Source organism: Oncorhynchus keta, chromosome 30 (genome assembly GCF_023373465.1).
Source record: "Oncorhynchus keta strain PuntledgeMale-10-30-2019 chromosome 30, Oket_V2, whole genome shotgun sequence".
NCBI classification, from domain to species: Eukaryota; Metazoa; Chordata; class Actinopteri; order Salmoniformes; family Salmonidae; genus Oncorhynchus; species Oncorhynchus keta.
The window spans coordinates 51,133,237-51,151,110 of record NC_068450.1 but is presented as its reverse complement, the minus strand read 5'-3'; the positions used below and the strand labels follow the sequence as shown (position 1 = coordinate 51,151,110).

Here is a 17,874-nt window from a genome sequence, read left to right as displayed (position 1 = left end):
CTCTACCCAGATCTAGGGATCTCTTTATGCTTATTTTGGAACAAAATCCTCATCGTCTAAACCATGGGTAAAATTAAGTAAGATTTAGTAAATTATCCTAATGTCTAACATCATCATGTAGGAGCCCCTTTTAAATGTTCCACATGTCCAATTCTCTCTTGGGCGTCCATTCATGTCAATCCTGTAACAATACTCTGTCAAGTTTCTTATCTACTTTAAAGAACTATCTGTGCTACTTATATATTTTCTTAAATATATATATTCCGATAACCCTTTTCTCTCATATCTCTCAAATTCCACTAAGCTTCAAACTGTTTGTCTTTATCTACAATCATTGATTTTAGAAAAAACATTTCCTTAATCAATCTAACAATAATCCTAAATCATCACAGATGTCCTATATTCCTGTTAAATGTAATACTATTTCAAAACTTATAATAATCAAACAAAGTCTAATAAATGCTAACCATATTAAAATCCTTCCTACACTAACAAGCCCTCTCCTTCGGGGACCCTCAGTATTCTCTGACAATAACATGAATTTAATGTGTTGCAAAAAGTGTGGAATACCTTATCTACAGTAATTTATCACCCCTAAACTGCAACTTATTTTTCTATGTAATTCCCTGCCCTATTGGCTTAATCTCTCTTCTCTTCCCTATTTATTCTCAATGATAAATATGACTTCTTCTCTGTTACAATACCAAATCATTAATAGCCCATTCAAAAACTTCACAGCTAATGTTGTAAAACAGAATCCTGAACCACTTTCTCATTTGCGGTTCAAACAATAATTCTAACCCCCAACCAAAACTCCATTATATTGAATTTACCTTAAAACGAGTAACTCAATATGACCACATTCATTATACAAATGACTCTCCCCTGAGGCTGATCAGACCTCAGAAGACAGTCACGATAAGATCAATAGGTCATAAAAATAAATGAACTTGTATAATTAACTCATAAACTAAAAACTCATAAAGTTCCATATGTGAGCGTGCCTCTTTAAAATACCTTTGCACTAAAACAAATAGTCCTAACAATGGTTTTATGTGTATATATACTTGCAGACCTGTTTTAATTTGGTTGTTTATGGCCTCATTCTCCCCAAGATTATAATCCCGGGAAACATCTAAAATTGAGACACCTAAACATGAATATTCCCAGAAGAACACAACACTCCTAACTAGCATTCACTATGCTAATTCCGATTCAGAAACTCAAAAGTGAACTATGAACTAAATCTAATGATGATTCCCCTTTAACTAAAATCATTAATCATAAATTTTAAACAACGTCAATGTATATGTTTACTTAAATGACCATGCTACCCTTAGATACAATTTACCTGATAACATTATTGTATTACTTTTTCCCCTCTGCCGCAAATGTCGTACATTTCTCAGTGTAAGAAATATTTAATTTAATCCCCGATATTTAATAAATATGCATTCGCATTCTCCCATGGCTCCTTTAATTGACTTATTTTAGATAACTTCCATCCGTCCCGGACTGAAGAATCCTACTTAAGCACGCATGTCTACGTATCAGGGGAAAAGTTTGAATAACCAAATTCAACCTAGCTTACTTCCCGAAACATATGCAGTTATGTTTTTCTATAGAGGTTGCTTTTCAAACTTTAAATATCCTAACATGGTTCCACACTATGGAAACAGTGCTCAAATTCACTGGTGTTACATAAACAATCAAACCAGGAATCAATAACCATCAGAATCCATTACCAAGATGTTTTACGATTCATACATCCAGTCTCTCTCTCCCATAAACAAACGCCACAAATCTTATGCCTACCTAGGTATCAGCTGATAGTTTTTAGCATCTTTCCTGACTATCCTGGCAACTCTCAAATTACTGTTAAAAATATATTTTGTAATTTATATCAACTTCTGAAAGGTTACTCGAAACACTAATACACACACTAACAGACAAACAATTTTCTACGTTACCTCCAGTCCCTGGCGACAAAAGTGCCTTGCTAGTGACGTCATCATCAAGCGCTCAACCTCAGCCCAATTCGTAGCGACTTTCAATGAATTGTAAATAATTGTTGTTCGATAACCAAACCTAAATTTATCACATCTGTTCAAATCCTGAATTATAATTTACCGCCCCAACCAATATCTCTAAATTCGCTAATTTTATAAAAACATTTCGATGGGCATAAATCTATCGTAATTGTTTCTTTGTTATCATTTAGAAAATATATATTCCATATTCAGATTGCGTTCAGTTTTAAATTCTAATCATCAGAGTAAAACCAACCCAACTTCAACTTACCATACTCTAACATTTAAACGTACCATGTATTGTGCTAAACGTATCATATGTCAGTCGATTCATAAATAGCTATAACATCCGGATAGCCCGAAATTGTATCGTATCTCTCCGTTATTCCCTACATTTAACTTTAGGTGACTTTCTCTTCTATTATATATTTATTTAAATACGACTCCCATCTCAATACATTATTCCACCAGATCATTTTGGGCAAAATAGCGTATTACATCGAAATTGTCTCGCCATTATTTTTAATGACTTTTTCAATTCTATGTAAAACACATAATAAACGTTCATTTAATATATTTTACAAACACTGGTGACCGTATTTTTCAGGCAAAACATGCAAATAGGTCAATTACAATCTAAAATCAATTTTAGTTAACCGTCTCGGCCGGGAACCAGTATACTACCAACCCTGGAACTGACTAAGATTCTCCGCAAATAGACCCATCTTCTCTGTTTAAATTTGTAACTCCGACATTTAGACAACAGAAAGCCCCAATTTAGACTCCCAAAGTTTTCCCTCAGTTAGAATTCTCGTTAATCTCGCTCCCTTTGTATCTGAACCTTCTCTTTCTTTACCCGATTGTCGCCTCTGACTTTCCCCACAGTTAAATTACAACCTTGTTGACGACTTTTGCAGGGAGTGTTACACTCCCGGGCGAAATGTCCAATTTCGTTACAATTAAAACATCTTGTATTTTTCTTTTGACTCACTTTATCCATTTTTCTCGACTTTATTCCCTTCTCTAACTCCATTATACCTCCCTCGGCTTCAGCGGAATCCACATACTTGGGTGGTAATTTCACAGGTAGCTCCTGCAGCCGTATTCTTATAACCACTATTTCGTCGACTGGATTATCTCTGTATTGTTGGTATAATCGAGGAAGATATAGTTTGTTACCCTCACGCCCACTCAATTGGTTAACTTTTTCAGCTGCGGGAGCAGTGGGTAGTGCCTCTCGAGTCTTGTTAGATTTAACCTTTTTCCTGCGCGTCCCATTCTCTTTTTGCTTCCGAAAGCCAAACTCCGGCTGTGTATAACCCCTGTTTATTCTGCTTTTTCACATTATTACCACATTCCTTATGTATCTTTTTATAAGGGATTCCAGCTTTTCTACATTTAGACGGCCATCAAAATCGTATTTCTTTCTCCATCTTAGACCGAAATCGATGTTTCTCTTGTCTTTCTGTTCCATATAACGCTAGTCTCCCGTTAGTTCCAGGGCTTTCTTTGAAGCATTCCCACCCATTCTAAATCCTTGCCGTTACTAGTAGCTATGGTATCTAATCACTTATCTATGCCTTTCTATATACATTTTAAATTATATGTGCGTGCAGTTCTATAAATTTGTAATTTACCATTACTTAGTTACTTTGTCTTTTCCTGTCTGCCTATGTGTGTGTTCCTTTAAAAATAATCAGTATGTATTTTCCTTCCTGTGAACCGCGTCCATTGAAGACTTTTGATCGGACATCACATTTCACCCATAGGATATTCCTTTTGGGACTTTCAACGTTAATGTCTCATATCTCACTAATCTAGACTAATCACTTATCTTTTGATATTAATTTCTTTAAGCATTGTACAGGTTAAATTATTCTGTTCGCCTAGAATTACCCTGCCTTCTCACCAAGCCTAATTAATCTTTATTTAGGTATGTCTTTTGTCTTTTGAATTATTGGCTATCATATTTGTACTGAACAAGTGTCCTAATTCTCCAATGTGTACAATATCCTCCTTAATAACCTTCTGGCTTGCAAGACCAGGATTTATTAAGCTCCAGTTTATTTGATGGTAGCGCACCTTACCACAGGTCAATTTCAGACCTGCTTCCTTCCTATCGATTTTGGTTAAAACCCCCAGTAGAAACCCATTTTATTTGTTCAGAATATTCAAGCACCTATTATTGATCAAATTCAACTCCTTCATAACATTTTAATCAATAAATATCCTAAATAATACCTCCCAAATTCGAGAATAAAGGCTACTTTACCTGCTGCCGACTGGGATAAGCGCTGTTCGTTGTATCTAGTCACCCTTCCTGATTTTCTGTGAAAATTCCGCAGGCCTGAATTTTAACCTCAATTCGGAGGTCAGGTATTTTTAGTAAAACGAGTCAAACTCGTCCGTGCACGATTTTCAGCGTACTACCTCCAGATAACAGGGAGGGGTATTTAGATCCGGGATCGAAGGACCAATTGTTAGAAGAATTCTAAATTCCTATATGTTTTGTAGCCAAAACAAAATTCGCACTCTCTCCATTTCATTAATGAGTTGTAAATGCATGAATTATGCATGAAATAGATCGAGACCAGTCTTAAAAGTCAGGTAACAGCGTTTATTACAAGAGAGTACTGCCACATACACATTTTTCCACAGGTTATAAACTGAAAATGACGTCAGCGTTTTCTAAATGTTCTCTCTTCATAACACCGGTAGAGGCCCTATAGTTTCTCGAGCTTTCCCTCCTCTCCTAAAGCCAAGGTCAGTCACTGTAAATCAGCATTCTAGACAGTCTGGAGATAGTACATTCATTTGTACAAGGAACAGACAGTCATTGTTACTAAACTCCTGATTACATGATATACAATTGGGAATGGGAGCAAGAGAAAATACATATATGTACAGTACATTATAGCATTTGGACTAGTCAGTTCTGATTGGAATGTATACATAATTAGTCATTTTAACCATAATTTCCTCCAACAAGTAGCCGCAAAACATCAAAGATATCTGCCGGAGTCGTAAGGCTGCCAACTCTGAACCACATATTGCCTTGGCGATGCGGATTCGGGTCTTGAGTTCGGTCTCAGCCACTTTCTGTTTGTGGCCCTCATTCTTGTGTATCTCCTGCTCTACCTTCCCGCTGTCCTGTCGTTCAAAAAAAATAAAACAATTGTTGTCAGCTGTACATTCCCACTTTCCCCCTACTCTCTCTCTCTACAGTGTCTCCTCCAAGTCCTCTCCTATGCTGGTGTTATTCACCACAGGTAAGGACTCTCGGAGGGAGATGTCGTCCACCTGCTTTGCTCTCTCGTCTGGCTCCTCTGGGATGGATGGGGGCAGGCTATCCACCTCAGAGTTGCTGAACACGTAGCCGGGCAAGGTGGTGTGGGTGCCGACGCTGTGCCTGGCTTTGCTGCTGCGGTACACGTGGCTAGAGAATAGGGAGGCGGTGCCCGAGATCACGGCCAGCGGCTGCGGCTGACTGGTAGTGGTCTGGTTGAGACCGTACCGGTTGTTGACACATGTCGCCGGTCCCTTCCCGTCGAACACCAGGTTCCAGCGGGTCCAGGTCTTCTTGATCTCTGCCTGGACCTGAAGAGAACAAGAGGATTGTGTGGGTCAGGTGTCGTGGAATTATCAGAATTTGTTGGTAACATTTGTAAGATGTTTAATATTCATCAAATGTGTGTAAGTTACTTCTCATAAGAATGTATTTTGTTGTACTATAGTGGTGGCCATTGGCAGTTATCTGTTCTGTCAGGACTAAGTTGCATGGGCCGCTGAGAGGTCAAAGTGTCATGTGTAAACATGTCTTTTCGGTGTGGCAGTGACTCCCTATTTTTCTCATGGGGGAAAGGAGGGTGGAATCATTCTATGCTCCCTCTTTGTTGACCTGTAGGGTCACTCCCCTCTCTGTGAGTTTGTATTTAGAGTGGGTTGTATATAAATGACAAGTTGATATATGCCTGTTGATATGGAGGATTTGGTTTATGGGTTTGGGAAAGGAGACAAAGCTGAACGATGAATTATGTCTATGCTGTCTGACTATGGGTGTCTTTGCTATTAAAAGGAACTCTGTTGCATTTTAAGGGGCTCTCAGAATCTTCACTAGGAGACACTGAATTTATCTGAGAGTCACAGGATTGTGATAAGAGCTCATATAATTAAAGATGGACTTTTATAACTAACTCTGACGTGTGTGGTTTGCTCCCATGATTTGGTAAATAGAGGAAATTTCCACGACACAGGTTATAGTATTGTATCGGTCATGGTATTGTGTGGGTCATGGTATGTATGGTAGCCTATAGTACGGGTCATGGTATGTATGGTAGCCTATAGTACGGGTCATGGAAGAAACTTAATTGGAGAGTTCGGACAACTTTTAGAACGGACGCAATGTTAGTGCCTTTATCCTGAAACCTTTATTGATGTAACAATACAAGAATGCCTCTGACCATTCTCAATGGAATTACTTGCTGCAAATAAGAAAATTCAAATGTTGTTTTTACCGACTGGCATTCACAATGAAATTTGTTGACAACACAAAACAATAGAGACTTGAATACATATTATTGCCAATGCCAAAGTTTCTATTGTTTTGTGGTGCCAACAAATTTTATTCGCTTTCACTGGACTTTTTCCAGAGGTTTTAAAAGCTATCAGAAATAACAGCCCAAACCTATCACTTAGCAACGAACATGGACGAGAGTAGGGGTGCTCTCGGAACATTAAGATCGAAATGAACAAACTCCCTAAATATTGTATATGGCTTCAGAGAGGACTAATAAATGAGGAAATTATAGACCTGGTTGTTCACCAGTTTGGGGGAAAATACTACTTTATTTTACAGCAGCTAGTGTTTTTACAATGGTATTGACCAGCAAGTTATGAGGTAGTAACAAAGGGTATTTTCTAGTAACCTATTTTCTTACAGTACTTCAAACCCTAAAGGTTAGGATCACTGATGGGTGCAATGTGTGCGCACAGCGTGCACTTGTGCAGAGTATGAGTGTTCTATTGTTCTAATAAATGACATCACTAAGTTCCATTAGTTCTAATAACATATCTCTCGCTCTCTCATCATGGTCAGTTCCTAGAACTTCCTACTATACTTATAAATGGGCAAGATACCTAGGTTCAATTCGAGAGTCCAGCATGATAGATTCTCGAACGCGGAGAAGACCTTTAAAGTGGAGAAGACCATTAACCTGCTGGCCGGGTCTGGTCAATAGTACTCACCTCTGCATTGCAGTAGCAGTAGATAATGGACACAAAGAATCCCTGCGAAAAGGTGAAAGCGAGTTCGGTTAGAGGCATGTGTTGAAAGGTCCAATTCCGTCTGACAGTATAAATGTGACCTTCTCTACGAATGAGAGGTGTCCATGACCTTTGGAGAATATCGACATGATGCACTCAGGAAAGAGAGCTCTTAGAGGAAAAACACATATGATAGATGGGGTTTGTTTTTGCTGTATCTACTTTTCATATTTTTATTATACACAATTCCTTAAAAAAAACATACCATGTTTCCCTGGATCTCTACAAATCAGACCTAAAAAGTAGTGTAATGAACAGATTGACACATCCTAATTTATTCATAGCTAGATTGTCATGATGTGGTTTGATCTTGACATTAGACTACATTAGAGGTCTGAAAACATCTGAGATAATTGAAAGTCTAATGTCCCTTTTAGCTATAATGCTTACATTTTCACATTTAAAATCATATCAATATTGCTTTCTAGTGCTGAGCGATTAACCAAAATGTATGTTGAGTTTTTACACAACTAATTGACCGACGTAATTTCAATTATTTGAATTCTATTTTCTTTCTCCCCGTGAACTCAATTCGCATTTTCTCACTAGTTTCTCGAATAGATACATCAAATCAAGCCCATACAGTGTAATGTAGTAGGTACAGTTGAAGTCAGTTTACATACACCTTAGCCAAATACATTTAAACTCAGTTTTTCACAATTCCTGACACTTAATCCAAGTAACAATTCCCTGTTTTAGGTCAGCTAGGATCACCACTTGTTTTAATAATGTCAGAATAATAGTTGAGAGATTAATTTCAGCTTTTATTTATTTCATCACATTCCCAGTGGGTCAGAAGTTTACATACACTCAATTAGTATTTGGTAGCATTGCCGTTAAATGGTTTAACTTGGGTCAAACGTGTCGGGTAGCCTTCCACAAGCTTCCCACAATAAGCTGGGTGAATTTTGTCCCATTCCTCCTGACAGAGCTGGTGTAACTGAGTCAAGTTTGTAGGCCTCCTTGCTCGCACATGCTTTTTCAGTTCTGCCCACAAATTTTCTATAGGAATGAGGTCAGGGCTTTGATGACCACTCCAATACCTAGACTTTGTTGTCCTTAAGCCATTTTGCCACAACTTTGGAAGTATGCTTGGGGTCATTGTCCATTTGGAAAGACCCATTTGCGACCAAGCTTTAACTCCCTGACTGATGTCTTGATGTTGCTTCAATGTATCCACATAATTTTCCTACCTCATGATGCCATCTATTTTGTGAAGTGCACCAGTCCCTCCTGCAGCAAAGCACCCCACAACATGATGCTGCCACCCCGTGCATCACGGTTGGGAAGGTGTTCTACGGCTTGCAAGCCTCCCCCTTTCTCCTCCAAACATAACGATGGTCAATATGGCCAAAGAGTTCTATTTTTGTTTCATCAGACCAGAGGACATTTCTCCAAAAAGTATGATCTTTGTCCCCATGTGCAGATTCAAACTGTAGTCAGGCTTTTTTTATGGCAGTTTTGGAGCAGTGGCTTCTTCCTTGCTGAGCGCCCTTTCAGGTTATGTCGATATAGGACTCGTTTTACTGTGGATATAGTTACTTTTGTACCTGTTTCCTCCAGCATCTTCACAAGGTCCTTTGCTGTTGTTCTGGGATTGATTTGCACTTTTTGCACCATAGTACGTTCATCTCTAGGAGACAGAACACATCTCCTTCCTCAGTGGTATGACAACTGCGTGGTCCCATGGTGTTTACACTTGCATTCTATTGTTTGTACAGATGAATGTGGTACCTTCAGGCATTTGGAATTGCTCCCGAGGATGAACCAGACTTGTGGAGGTCTACAAAAAAATTTCTGAGGTCTTGGATGATTTTCTTTTGATTTTCCCATGATGTCAAGCAAAGAGGCACTGACTTTGAAGGTAGTCCTTGAAATACATCCACAGGTAGACCTCCAATTGACTCAAATTATGTCAATTAGCCTATCAGAAGCTTCTAAAGCCATGACATAATTTTCTGGAATTTTCCAAGCTATTTTAAGGCAGTCAACTTAGTGTATGTAAACTTCTGACCCACTGGAATTGTGATAGTGAATTATAAGTGAAATAATTTGTCTGTAAACATTGTTGGAAAATGACTTGTCATGCACAAAGTAGATGTGCATGTTAACAAGAAATTTGTGGAGTGGTTGAAAAACAAGTTTTAATGACTCCAACCTAAGTGTTTGTAAACTTCCGACTTCAACTGTAGTAGTAGTGTACAACAGGCCAATATTCGATATTGTTTAGCGCAGAAAATGTGCGATTTAAAACTATAATTACCATAATCCAATGCACGCCTACTTGTCCGGAGACAAGAGAGAACGCATGATCAAGAGGGATGAAGCAGTTGCATCGCGAGGTATCTCTACCTGAAAATACATGAAGTACTAAGTGATTGATAGTTGGTATTCAGCATTCATAAAAGTATGCTGTATTTACTTTGAAGAACTACTAAAATAGAGTTTTGTCAGACAGCAGCTCTATAGAGATGAGATGATGACTTGGAATGAAACAACAAAGTATTCAAATAAATATACCCAACAACAAATATTTTATTAAAGTAAAGTAATGTGAATAAATGATGGTTAATAAGTGGTAAGAAGTAATGGCAGTCACTACCATTATGGGGCTTTTATTCATTCTGTGTTAATGCATAGTGCATTTCATGTAAAAAACATTTTTTTTTAAAAATGTTGAAAAAACGTGATAATTTTTTTTATATTTGAACAGAAAATGAGCCGACCTCAAAAAGCACTAATCGCTCAGCACTATTGCTTTCTACAGTTCAAAAGCTATTCGCAATGTGCAATATATGACAGATCAGTTACATGCAATACAAAACAGGATCCCCAACTGGGGTGAAAGTGAGCACCTGGAAAGAGTTGAAGAAGAGCTCACAGTACATTCGGACCTCCCATCCGACCCCTTTGATAGAGTGTGGCATGCCCACAAACACTATGTAGTGGACCCCGAACACTAGCACCAGCACTAGAGTGGACTTAGCCAGTTTCCTGTGAAAGGGACAGTAGAAAACGGTATAATCCTCTATTGAAGTAATCCTTTGTGCAGCATCATACAACAGTCAATGTACATATAACAACCCAACAATGCCTAGTGGTTAGTGTTGGACTAGTAACCGGAAGGTTGCAAGTTCAAACCCCTGAGCTGACACGGTACAAATCTGTTGTTCTGCCCCTGAACAGGCAGTTAACCCACTGTTCCTAGGCCGTCATTGAAAATAAGAATTTGTTCTTAACTGATCTTGCCTAGTTAAATAAAGGTAAAATATATATATATTTTTTAAAAAGACCTGCAACATGGTTAGAGATTATTGTCATAATACATTAGGCCAGGGGTGGCTAAATCAATCTCTGGAGGGCAGAGTGTCTGCTGATATTTGTTATTTCCTTTAGATGCGTGTCCAATTAAGACCTATACAACTGGCTGAGGGGAGTTCCTACCTCAACAATAACCTTAATTGATAAATCAAGTACAAGGGAGAAGAGAACCCGCAGAAACTCTGACCTCCAGGAATTGAGTTTGACACCCCTGCAGCAGGCTATATGAGAGAGCACACTGTCCGTGATATATGTCTGGAAAAGTGCATTTGACATGTGTTTGGAAAGTACATGTGATGGAGTTTGAGAGGGACAAGATGGAGAAGACCACATGCAGCTGGGATCGAGCTAAAATAATAGAATTTCTTGGCAGCCATCTTTATCTCACAGTCCCTTGCAGTGCTTGGCTTGGACTGGAATATATGCTGGTACTCATTTTGGGTCCCTGGTACTGTTTAAATTTAGCTACATGTTCCACAATAAGTTTGAGGTAATATAAGAGGAACAGGAGCTCAAGCAGTAGAACATTTGAGGTGCCGGTACTCCACTCCGGTGAGCTCTGGCCCAAGTGAAGCACTGCTCCCTTGTGCATTTGTGCACTTTCCACTCAACAGATTTGTGATACAAATGTCAATAGCCAAGGATGATTGCACATTACAATCTGCGACGTTAGTATCAATATCGAGCCAACGTTTGCATCTAAATTGTTTGAAGATGCTCAGTTTTTAAAAAAATGGAATAAAATCACAGCTAGAGAAAGAGTTAGAGAGAGCAAAAGGAAAACAAAGTCGGCATCCCAAGTGGCACCATATTCCGTATTTGTACAGTACTTTTGCCCAGAGCCTTATCAGTGTTAATCCTATCTACTCCTGCGAGAATGGAGTGGCTCAAGAGACAACGTGGATCTGAAGTATTGTCTGTTGTTGGGCCTGTTTACTAATGACTGACAGGAGTGTTACCCCCTCAGCCTTGGCACAGAGCTGCCAACCAACACATTACCACAGACATACAGTGCCTTGCGAAAGTATTCGGCCCCCTTGAACTTTGCGACCTTTTGCCACATTTCAGGCTTCAAACATAAAGATATAAAACTGTATTTTTTGATTTTTTGTGTGAAGAATCAACAACAAGTTGGACACCATCATGAAGTGGAACAACATTTATTAGATATTTCTAACTTTTTTAACAAATCAAAAATTGGGCGTGCAAAATTATTCAGCCCCCTTAAGTTAATACTTTGTAGCGCCACCTTTTGCTGCGATTACAGCTGTAAGTCGCTTGGGGTATGTCTATCAGTTTTGCACATCGAGAGACTGAAATGTTTTCCCATTCCTCCTTGCAAAACAGCTCGAGCTCAGTGAGGTTGGATGGAGAGCATTTGTGAACAGCAGTTTTCAGTTCTTTCCAGATTCTCGATTGGATTCAGGTCTGGACTTTGACTTGGCCATTCTAACACCTGGATATGTTTATTTTTGAACCATTCCATTGTAGATTTTGCTTTATGTTTTGGATCAGTCTTGTTGGAAGACAAATCTCCGTCCCAGTCTCAGGTCTTTTGCAGACTCCATCAGGTTCTTCCAGAATGGTCCTGTATTTGGCTCCATCCATCTTCCCATCAATTTTAACCATCTTCCCTGTCCCTGCTGAAGAAAAGCAGGCCCAGACCATGATGCTGCCACCACCATGTTCGACAGTGGGGATGTTGTGTTCAGGGTGATGAGCTGTGTTGCTTTTACGCCAAACATAACGTTTTGAATTGTTGCCAAAAAGTTCCATTTTGGTTTCATCTGACCAGAGCACCTTCTTCCACATGTTTGGTGTGTCTCCCAGGTGGCTTGTGGCAAACTTTAAACGACACTTTTTATGGATATCTTTAAGAAATGGCTTTCTTCTTGCCACTCTTCCATAAAGGCCAGATTTGTGCAATATACGACTGATTGTTGTCCTATGGACAGAGTCTCCTCTGTAGGTTCTGTAGTTCCTGTAGGTTCATGCTCTACAACATCCGCAGAGTACGACCCTGCCTCACACAGGAAGCGGCGCAGGTCCTAATCCAGGCACTTGTCATCTCCCGTCTGGATTACTGCAACTCGCTGTTGGCTGGGCTCCCTGCCTGTGCCATTAAACCCCTACAACTCATCCAGAACGCCGCAGCCCGTCTGGTGTTCAACCTTCCCAAGTTCTCTCACGTCACCCCGCTCCTCCGCTCTCTCCACTGGCTTCCAGTTGAAGCTCGCATCCGCTACAAGACCATGGTGCTTGCCTATGGAGCTGTGAGGGGAACGGCACCTCAGTACCTCCAGGCTCTGATCAGGCCCTACACCCAAACAAGGGCACTGCGTTCAACCACCTCTGGCCTGCTCGCCTCCCTACCACTGAGGAAGTACAGTTCCCGCTCAGCCCAGTCAAAACTGTTCGCTGCTCTGGCTCCCCAATGGTGGAACACACTCCCTCACGACGCCAGGACAGCGGAGTCAATCACCACCTTCCGGAGACACCTGAAACCCCACCTCTTTAAGGAATACCTAGGATAGGATAAAGTAATCCTTCTCACCCCCCTTAAAAGATTTAGATGCACTATTGTAAAGTGGCTGTTCCACTGGATGTCATAAGGTGAATGCACCAATTTGTAAGTCGCTCTGGATAAGAGCGTCTGCTAAATGACTTAAATGTAAAATGTCTCCCACCTCAGCTGTAGATCTCTGCAGTTCATCCAGAGTGATCATGGGCCTCTTGGCTGCATCTCTGATCAGTCTTCTCCTTGTATGAGCTGAAAGTTTAGAGGGACGGCCAGGTCTTGGTAGATTTGCAGTGGTCTGATACTCCTTCCATTTCAATATTATCACTTGCACAGTGCTCCTTGGGATGTTTAAAGCTTGGGAAATATTTTTTTATCCAAATCCGGCTTTAAAATTCTTCACAACAGTATCTCGGACCTGCCTGGTGTGTTCCTTGTTCTTCATGATGCTCTCTGCGCTTTTAACGGACCTCTGAGACTATCACAGTGCAGGTGCATTTATACAGAGACTTGATTACACAGGTGGATTGTATTTATCATCATTAGTCATTTAGGTCAACATTGGATCATTCAGAGATCCTCACTGAACTTCTGGAGAGAGTTTGCTGCACTGAAAGTAAAGGGGCTGAATAATTTTGCACGCCCAATTTTTCAGTTTTTGATTTGTTAAAAAGTTTGAAATATCCAATAAATGTCGTTCCACTTCATCATTGTGTCCCACTTGTTGATTCTTCACAAAAATACAGTTATATGTCTTTATGTTTGAAGCCTGAAATGTGGCAAAAGGTCGCAAAGTTCAAGGGGGCTGAATACTTTCGCAAGACACTAAGTTGGAATTAAACAAAGACTCAGGCAGCCCTATAGGGATGGCTTCACAGCATGTCAAAATGTGTCTTGCACTTAGATATGAGAAGAGCATGTACAAACACCGCAGCTGGGACAATGAGCTCTCAACCTCTGCAATGAACAGAGTAGTCAGGAAGTCCAGCACCATCATCAAGGACCCCAGCCATGCATGGACTGTTCATTCCAAAAAACGGTTACTGACCCAATGGTCTTAACCGCTAAGATACCTGATGCCCACAACTGGGTTTAATATGCTAAAGATTAGGTATCAAACACCTGGTTTCCATGTGGTTGATACCATTCCATTGACTCATTCCAGCCATTACTATGAGCCATCCTCCCCTCAGCAGCCTCCACTGGTTCAGACTGGTTATTGGCATAAAAAAAAAATATCAGCTTTTTGCCTGACCGCAATGCATTATGGGAGTCATGTTCAATGAATCTTTTCCAATACACATATTAGAAAATAAAAGATGCATTCTCATGGCTACGACGCAATACATTTAATAAATAACAACACAGAGCTACGCTGCCTTCAGAGTTTCAGACACAGATGAACTTGCTCTAAATTCATAACCTGTATCCTAAGCCTGAGTAAATGACGTGAAAGCTTTGCAAACACAAACACATGGATCATGAATATGAAGGAAGAATGATTAAACTCAAAGGCACATATTTAGAATAAGCTATTTCTATAAAAACGGCAAATTTAATCAAATGCGGTATTTACAGTTTCTAATGTTTTCCCCCACAAAAATTACATAAATAAGATTGACTGAAGGAACAAGGCACTAAGACACCAACCCTACCTGCATTGCTTCCGAGTGTCATATCTCCCAGCATTCGTCTCTCTGATTTTTGTGGCCAGCACTCGCACAATATTCACAAACAAAATAAAGTTGAGCTGGGAAAAAAAAAAGGCTTGCATGATTCACTCACTGCTCATTGTACTGGGATTGTGTCATTGTAGTGGGCTTACAGTTCTGTAGGTTACATTGTCTGGATCTGCACTAGGGCCCTGAGGAGTAGATGTCAGCCGGGTCAGTCAGTCCTCTGAAACTCCTACTGAACTAAACCCACTAATAATACTAGAAGGAGAGGCTCTATCAGCACATCATTTCAAAGGTCTAACCCACTGCTTTGGCATTCTCACTCAGGAGTCTGGATAGAAAAACAAATTGTGCAGTGCCTGTGGCCTAGCTCCCGGCTTAGACACATTCCTCTCCCCACTGGATACCGGGTTTCAATCCCCACTCCAACTCATTAATCTGTTAATCCCACCTGACTGTCTCCCGCTCTGTTATGTTGGTCTCAATAAATACAAAAAAACAAGATTCTGGGCATCAATACTCCCTCACCGTTATCTCTCATCATGACATTTCTACCATGATACCATTGAACTTGTACCATCAAAGGTTTGGATGAGATTACATTTTAAATCGAAAGAAGAGACTGTAGCCTGTAGTCTACTTTGATTTCATTAGGAGAACCTAAGTCCCTGGTCCACCTCATGTGGCAGGATAAGAGCAATAGTATTGAAAGAGATGCAAATGTATGTATCTCTGCTGAGACTGAGTCAGTGGTGTCAGTTTGAGAGTGTTGGTGGCTGACTAAGAACAGAGAGGGGAAGGTATACACTAGGCTTAGGTATTCAGGTAGGGGACAGGTATACTGTACACTAGGGAGTCACTGGGCCACTAGGGAGCTGGGACAGGTATACTGTACACTAGGGAGTCACTAGGCCACTAGGGAGCTGGGACAGGTATACACCAGGGAGCAAGGTGTCACTCCACTTTTCCAAGGGGCAGAGAGAAACCTTCTGGCCCGGAGAAAAGCAGATGAAATCCTCTCTTCGGATTTGAGTTCTTCAAGAGTATTATACACAACAAGAGTTACAGTTAGTAAATAGATTTTACATGACAAAAAGCCACCAGGACCACCATTTCTTTTTTGTATGTCAGCAGTTTTTGGTATCAGGTTTCAACTTCTCTTATTTGTCTTGATTTAATTTCTTTACTTTGTCTCCCGAAATAAGGACTTCGCCCAGAGACTCCAGGTGTGAAGCTGTGTAGAGCAAACTAAGCTATAAGCTTGACCAAAGTTGCTAAAACTTTAACATGAATCCAGCTATATAGAGAACAAAACACTTTTAAATTTAAAAAAAAAAAAATCAAGATAAGTCAGCAATGTAACCTTCTAGTAATGGATGCAAACTACGGGATTCTCGCCTCAATGGCTATGATTGATGAATTGGGGAGAGGCATTATGTTTTTTTTTACTGCAATTGAAGTCACTTACACCAATGGCTGTAAGGATGGGAACTTGATAGATCCATTTAATGTTACCCGCACTTAACTCCCAGCATCTGTTGAGAGAGAGCGAGAGAAAGAGAGAGCGAGAAAGAAAGCGAGAATAAGAAAGAGAGAGTACATTTGTACTGCAGGAGTTCCTTACTGCTCTCAAAACAGTACGTCGTTGTGCAACAAAAGTGTAGTCTCTCTTGCCAGTCTCAGGGCTCTCCGCACACACAATGGCTGTGAGAAGAGGCTAATAAAAGTGTAATGGTGTCATGTCAAAGGTGTGCAGCTGCAACATTAAGGCAAGTAGGCCGCTGACTGAATGAGAACAAGAGTACTGAGGTGGCAAGTAGCCTGGTGGCTAGAGCGTTGGGCCAGTAACCGAAAGGTTGCTGGATCGAATCCCTGAGCTGAAGGTAAATGAGGTAAAAATCTGTTCTACCCCTGAACAAAAACATCCTGGAAGATCCTATTTCCAAACCAGATGATTGTGGGGAGCCGAGACAGCTGATGCACAAAGTTCCTCAACAGGCACACATGCTACGCTGGGCTCCTCCACTTAAATTGTGTTGCTGGAGGTGTCTGGAATATGGTAGGTGAAGGAGGAAGTTGAGCGTCACTCTCACCCACCGTGCGTCTGCCAGCGTTGCCCGGACAACAGCCCAGGCGGCGACGAAGAGAGCAGGGACACCTGAAATTAGAGAGGACAATGATTGCTTACTGCCATCTCAAGATCTTACAAGATTCAGTACACTGAAGAAATTCAATTGATACTGGCAAGAGCAGTGGGATTCTTTTTCTTCTTTTAAGATACAAAACTATTCCCACGCACCTGCAACAAGCAAACTCATATGTCTGAGTGCATTTCCTATTACGAATAACAGCTGTAGTAACATGTGGCCGTCAACAACATGAGCGCTGTTGTGATTTGGTGACCGCATGCGCTTCTAAGACGTCAGAGCAGCTCACCCCATCCAATCAGGGTAAAGCCCCACAGGTATTTGGTGTCCGAGTAGAAGGCCATGAAAATGAGGCTGTGGAGGTACAGCCCTTCTACTAGGATCCAGTAGTAATTGGTTGCCAGGAAGTAAATGAAGAGCAACACAGTGATCTTGCATCCAACCTGGTAAAAACAACAGCTTGTTAAAAACATCCTGTAGTGCAGAGCCGTGTTCCAGTGGTAACACTTTCAGGTCCATACACATAACCAGGGTTCAATCCCTGCATGCTCCCTTCTCACTATGTCTCCTCCTCGTCACTTATCTCCCACTCTAATCTATCTATCAATAAAGCACAAATGAAAGGATGTGATTGTTAGCCTAGCCCCACAAGATGAACCCCACAATGCTTTGTGACCGCGAAACATATTGATTTAATTATTAGTCGTAGCATGGATATCAAGATGTGTTGGTGCCTACATTTTTAGCTGCAAACAGATGTTTTTTCATCTATGCACAAAAAGCCACATCTGTATTTTTGTCATGATTTACCTGCTGAGTGAATAATATTTTTCTAGTAATACAAACTAAATACTTAACTA

At 40.4% G+C, this 17,874-nt stretch overlaps 1 protein-coding gene across 6 annotated transcripts in view; it reads right to left on the bottom strand.

Moving 5' to 3' along the window:
- Positions 1 to 4,626: 4,626 nt before the first annotated feature.
- LOC118363679 (parathyroid hormone 2 receptor-like) overlaps positions 4,627 to 17,874 on the bottom strand; it is a 28,008-nt gene continuing 14,760 nt past the window's right edge. For 5 of the 6 annotated variants that reach the window (XM_035744792.2, XM_035744794.2, XM_035744796.2 and 2 more), the window contains 5 exons: positions 17,304 to 17,457; positions 16,965 to 17,025; positions 10,208 to 10,346; positions 7,275 to 7,316; positions 4,627 to 5,627 (listed from right to left, as the gene is read on the bottom strand). In XM_035744792.2, coding sequence (XP_035600685.2) covers positions 5,250 to 5,627; positions 7,275 to 7,316; positions 10,208 to 10,346; positions 16,965 to 17,025; positions 17,304 to 17,457 — 774 coding nt within the window. In that variant the 3' untranslated portion in view covers positions 4,627 to 5,249. Of the gene's footprint in view, positions 5,628 to 7,274; positions 7,317 to 10,207; positions 10,347 to 14,846; positions 14,942 to 16,335; positions 16,403 to 16,964; positions 17,026 to 17,303; positions 17,458 to 17,874 lie in introns of all 6 variants that reach the window. The other variant, XM_035744798.2, reaches the window with a different exon arrangement.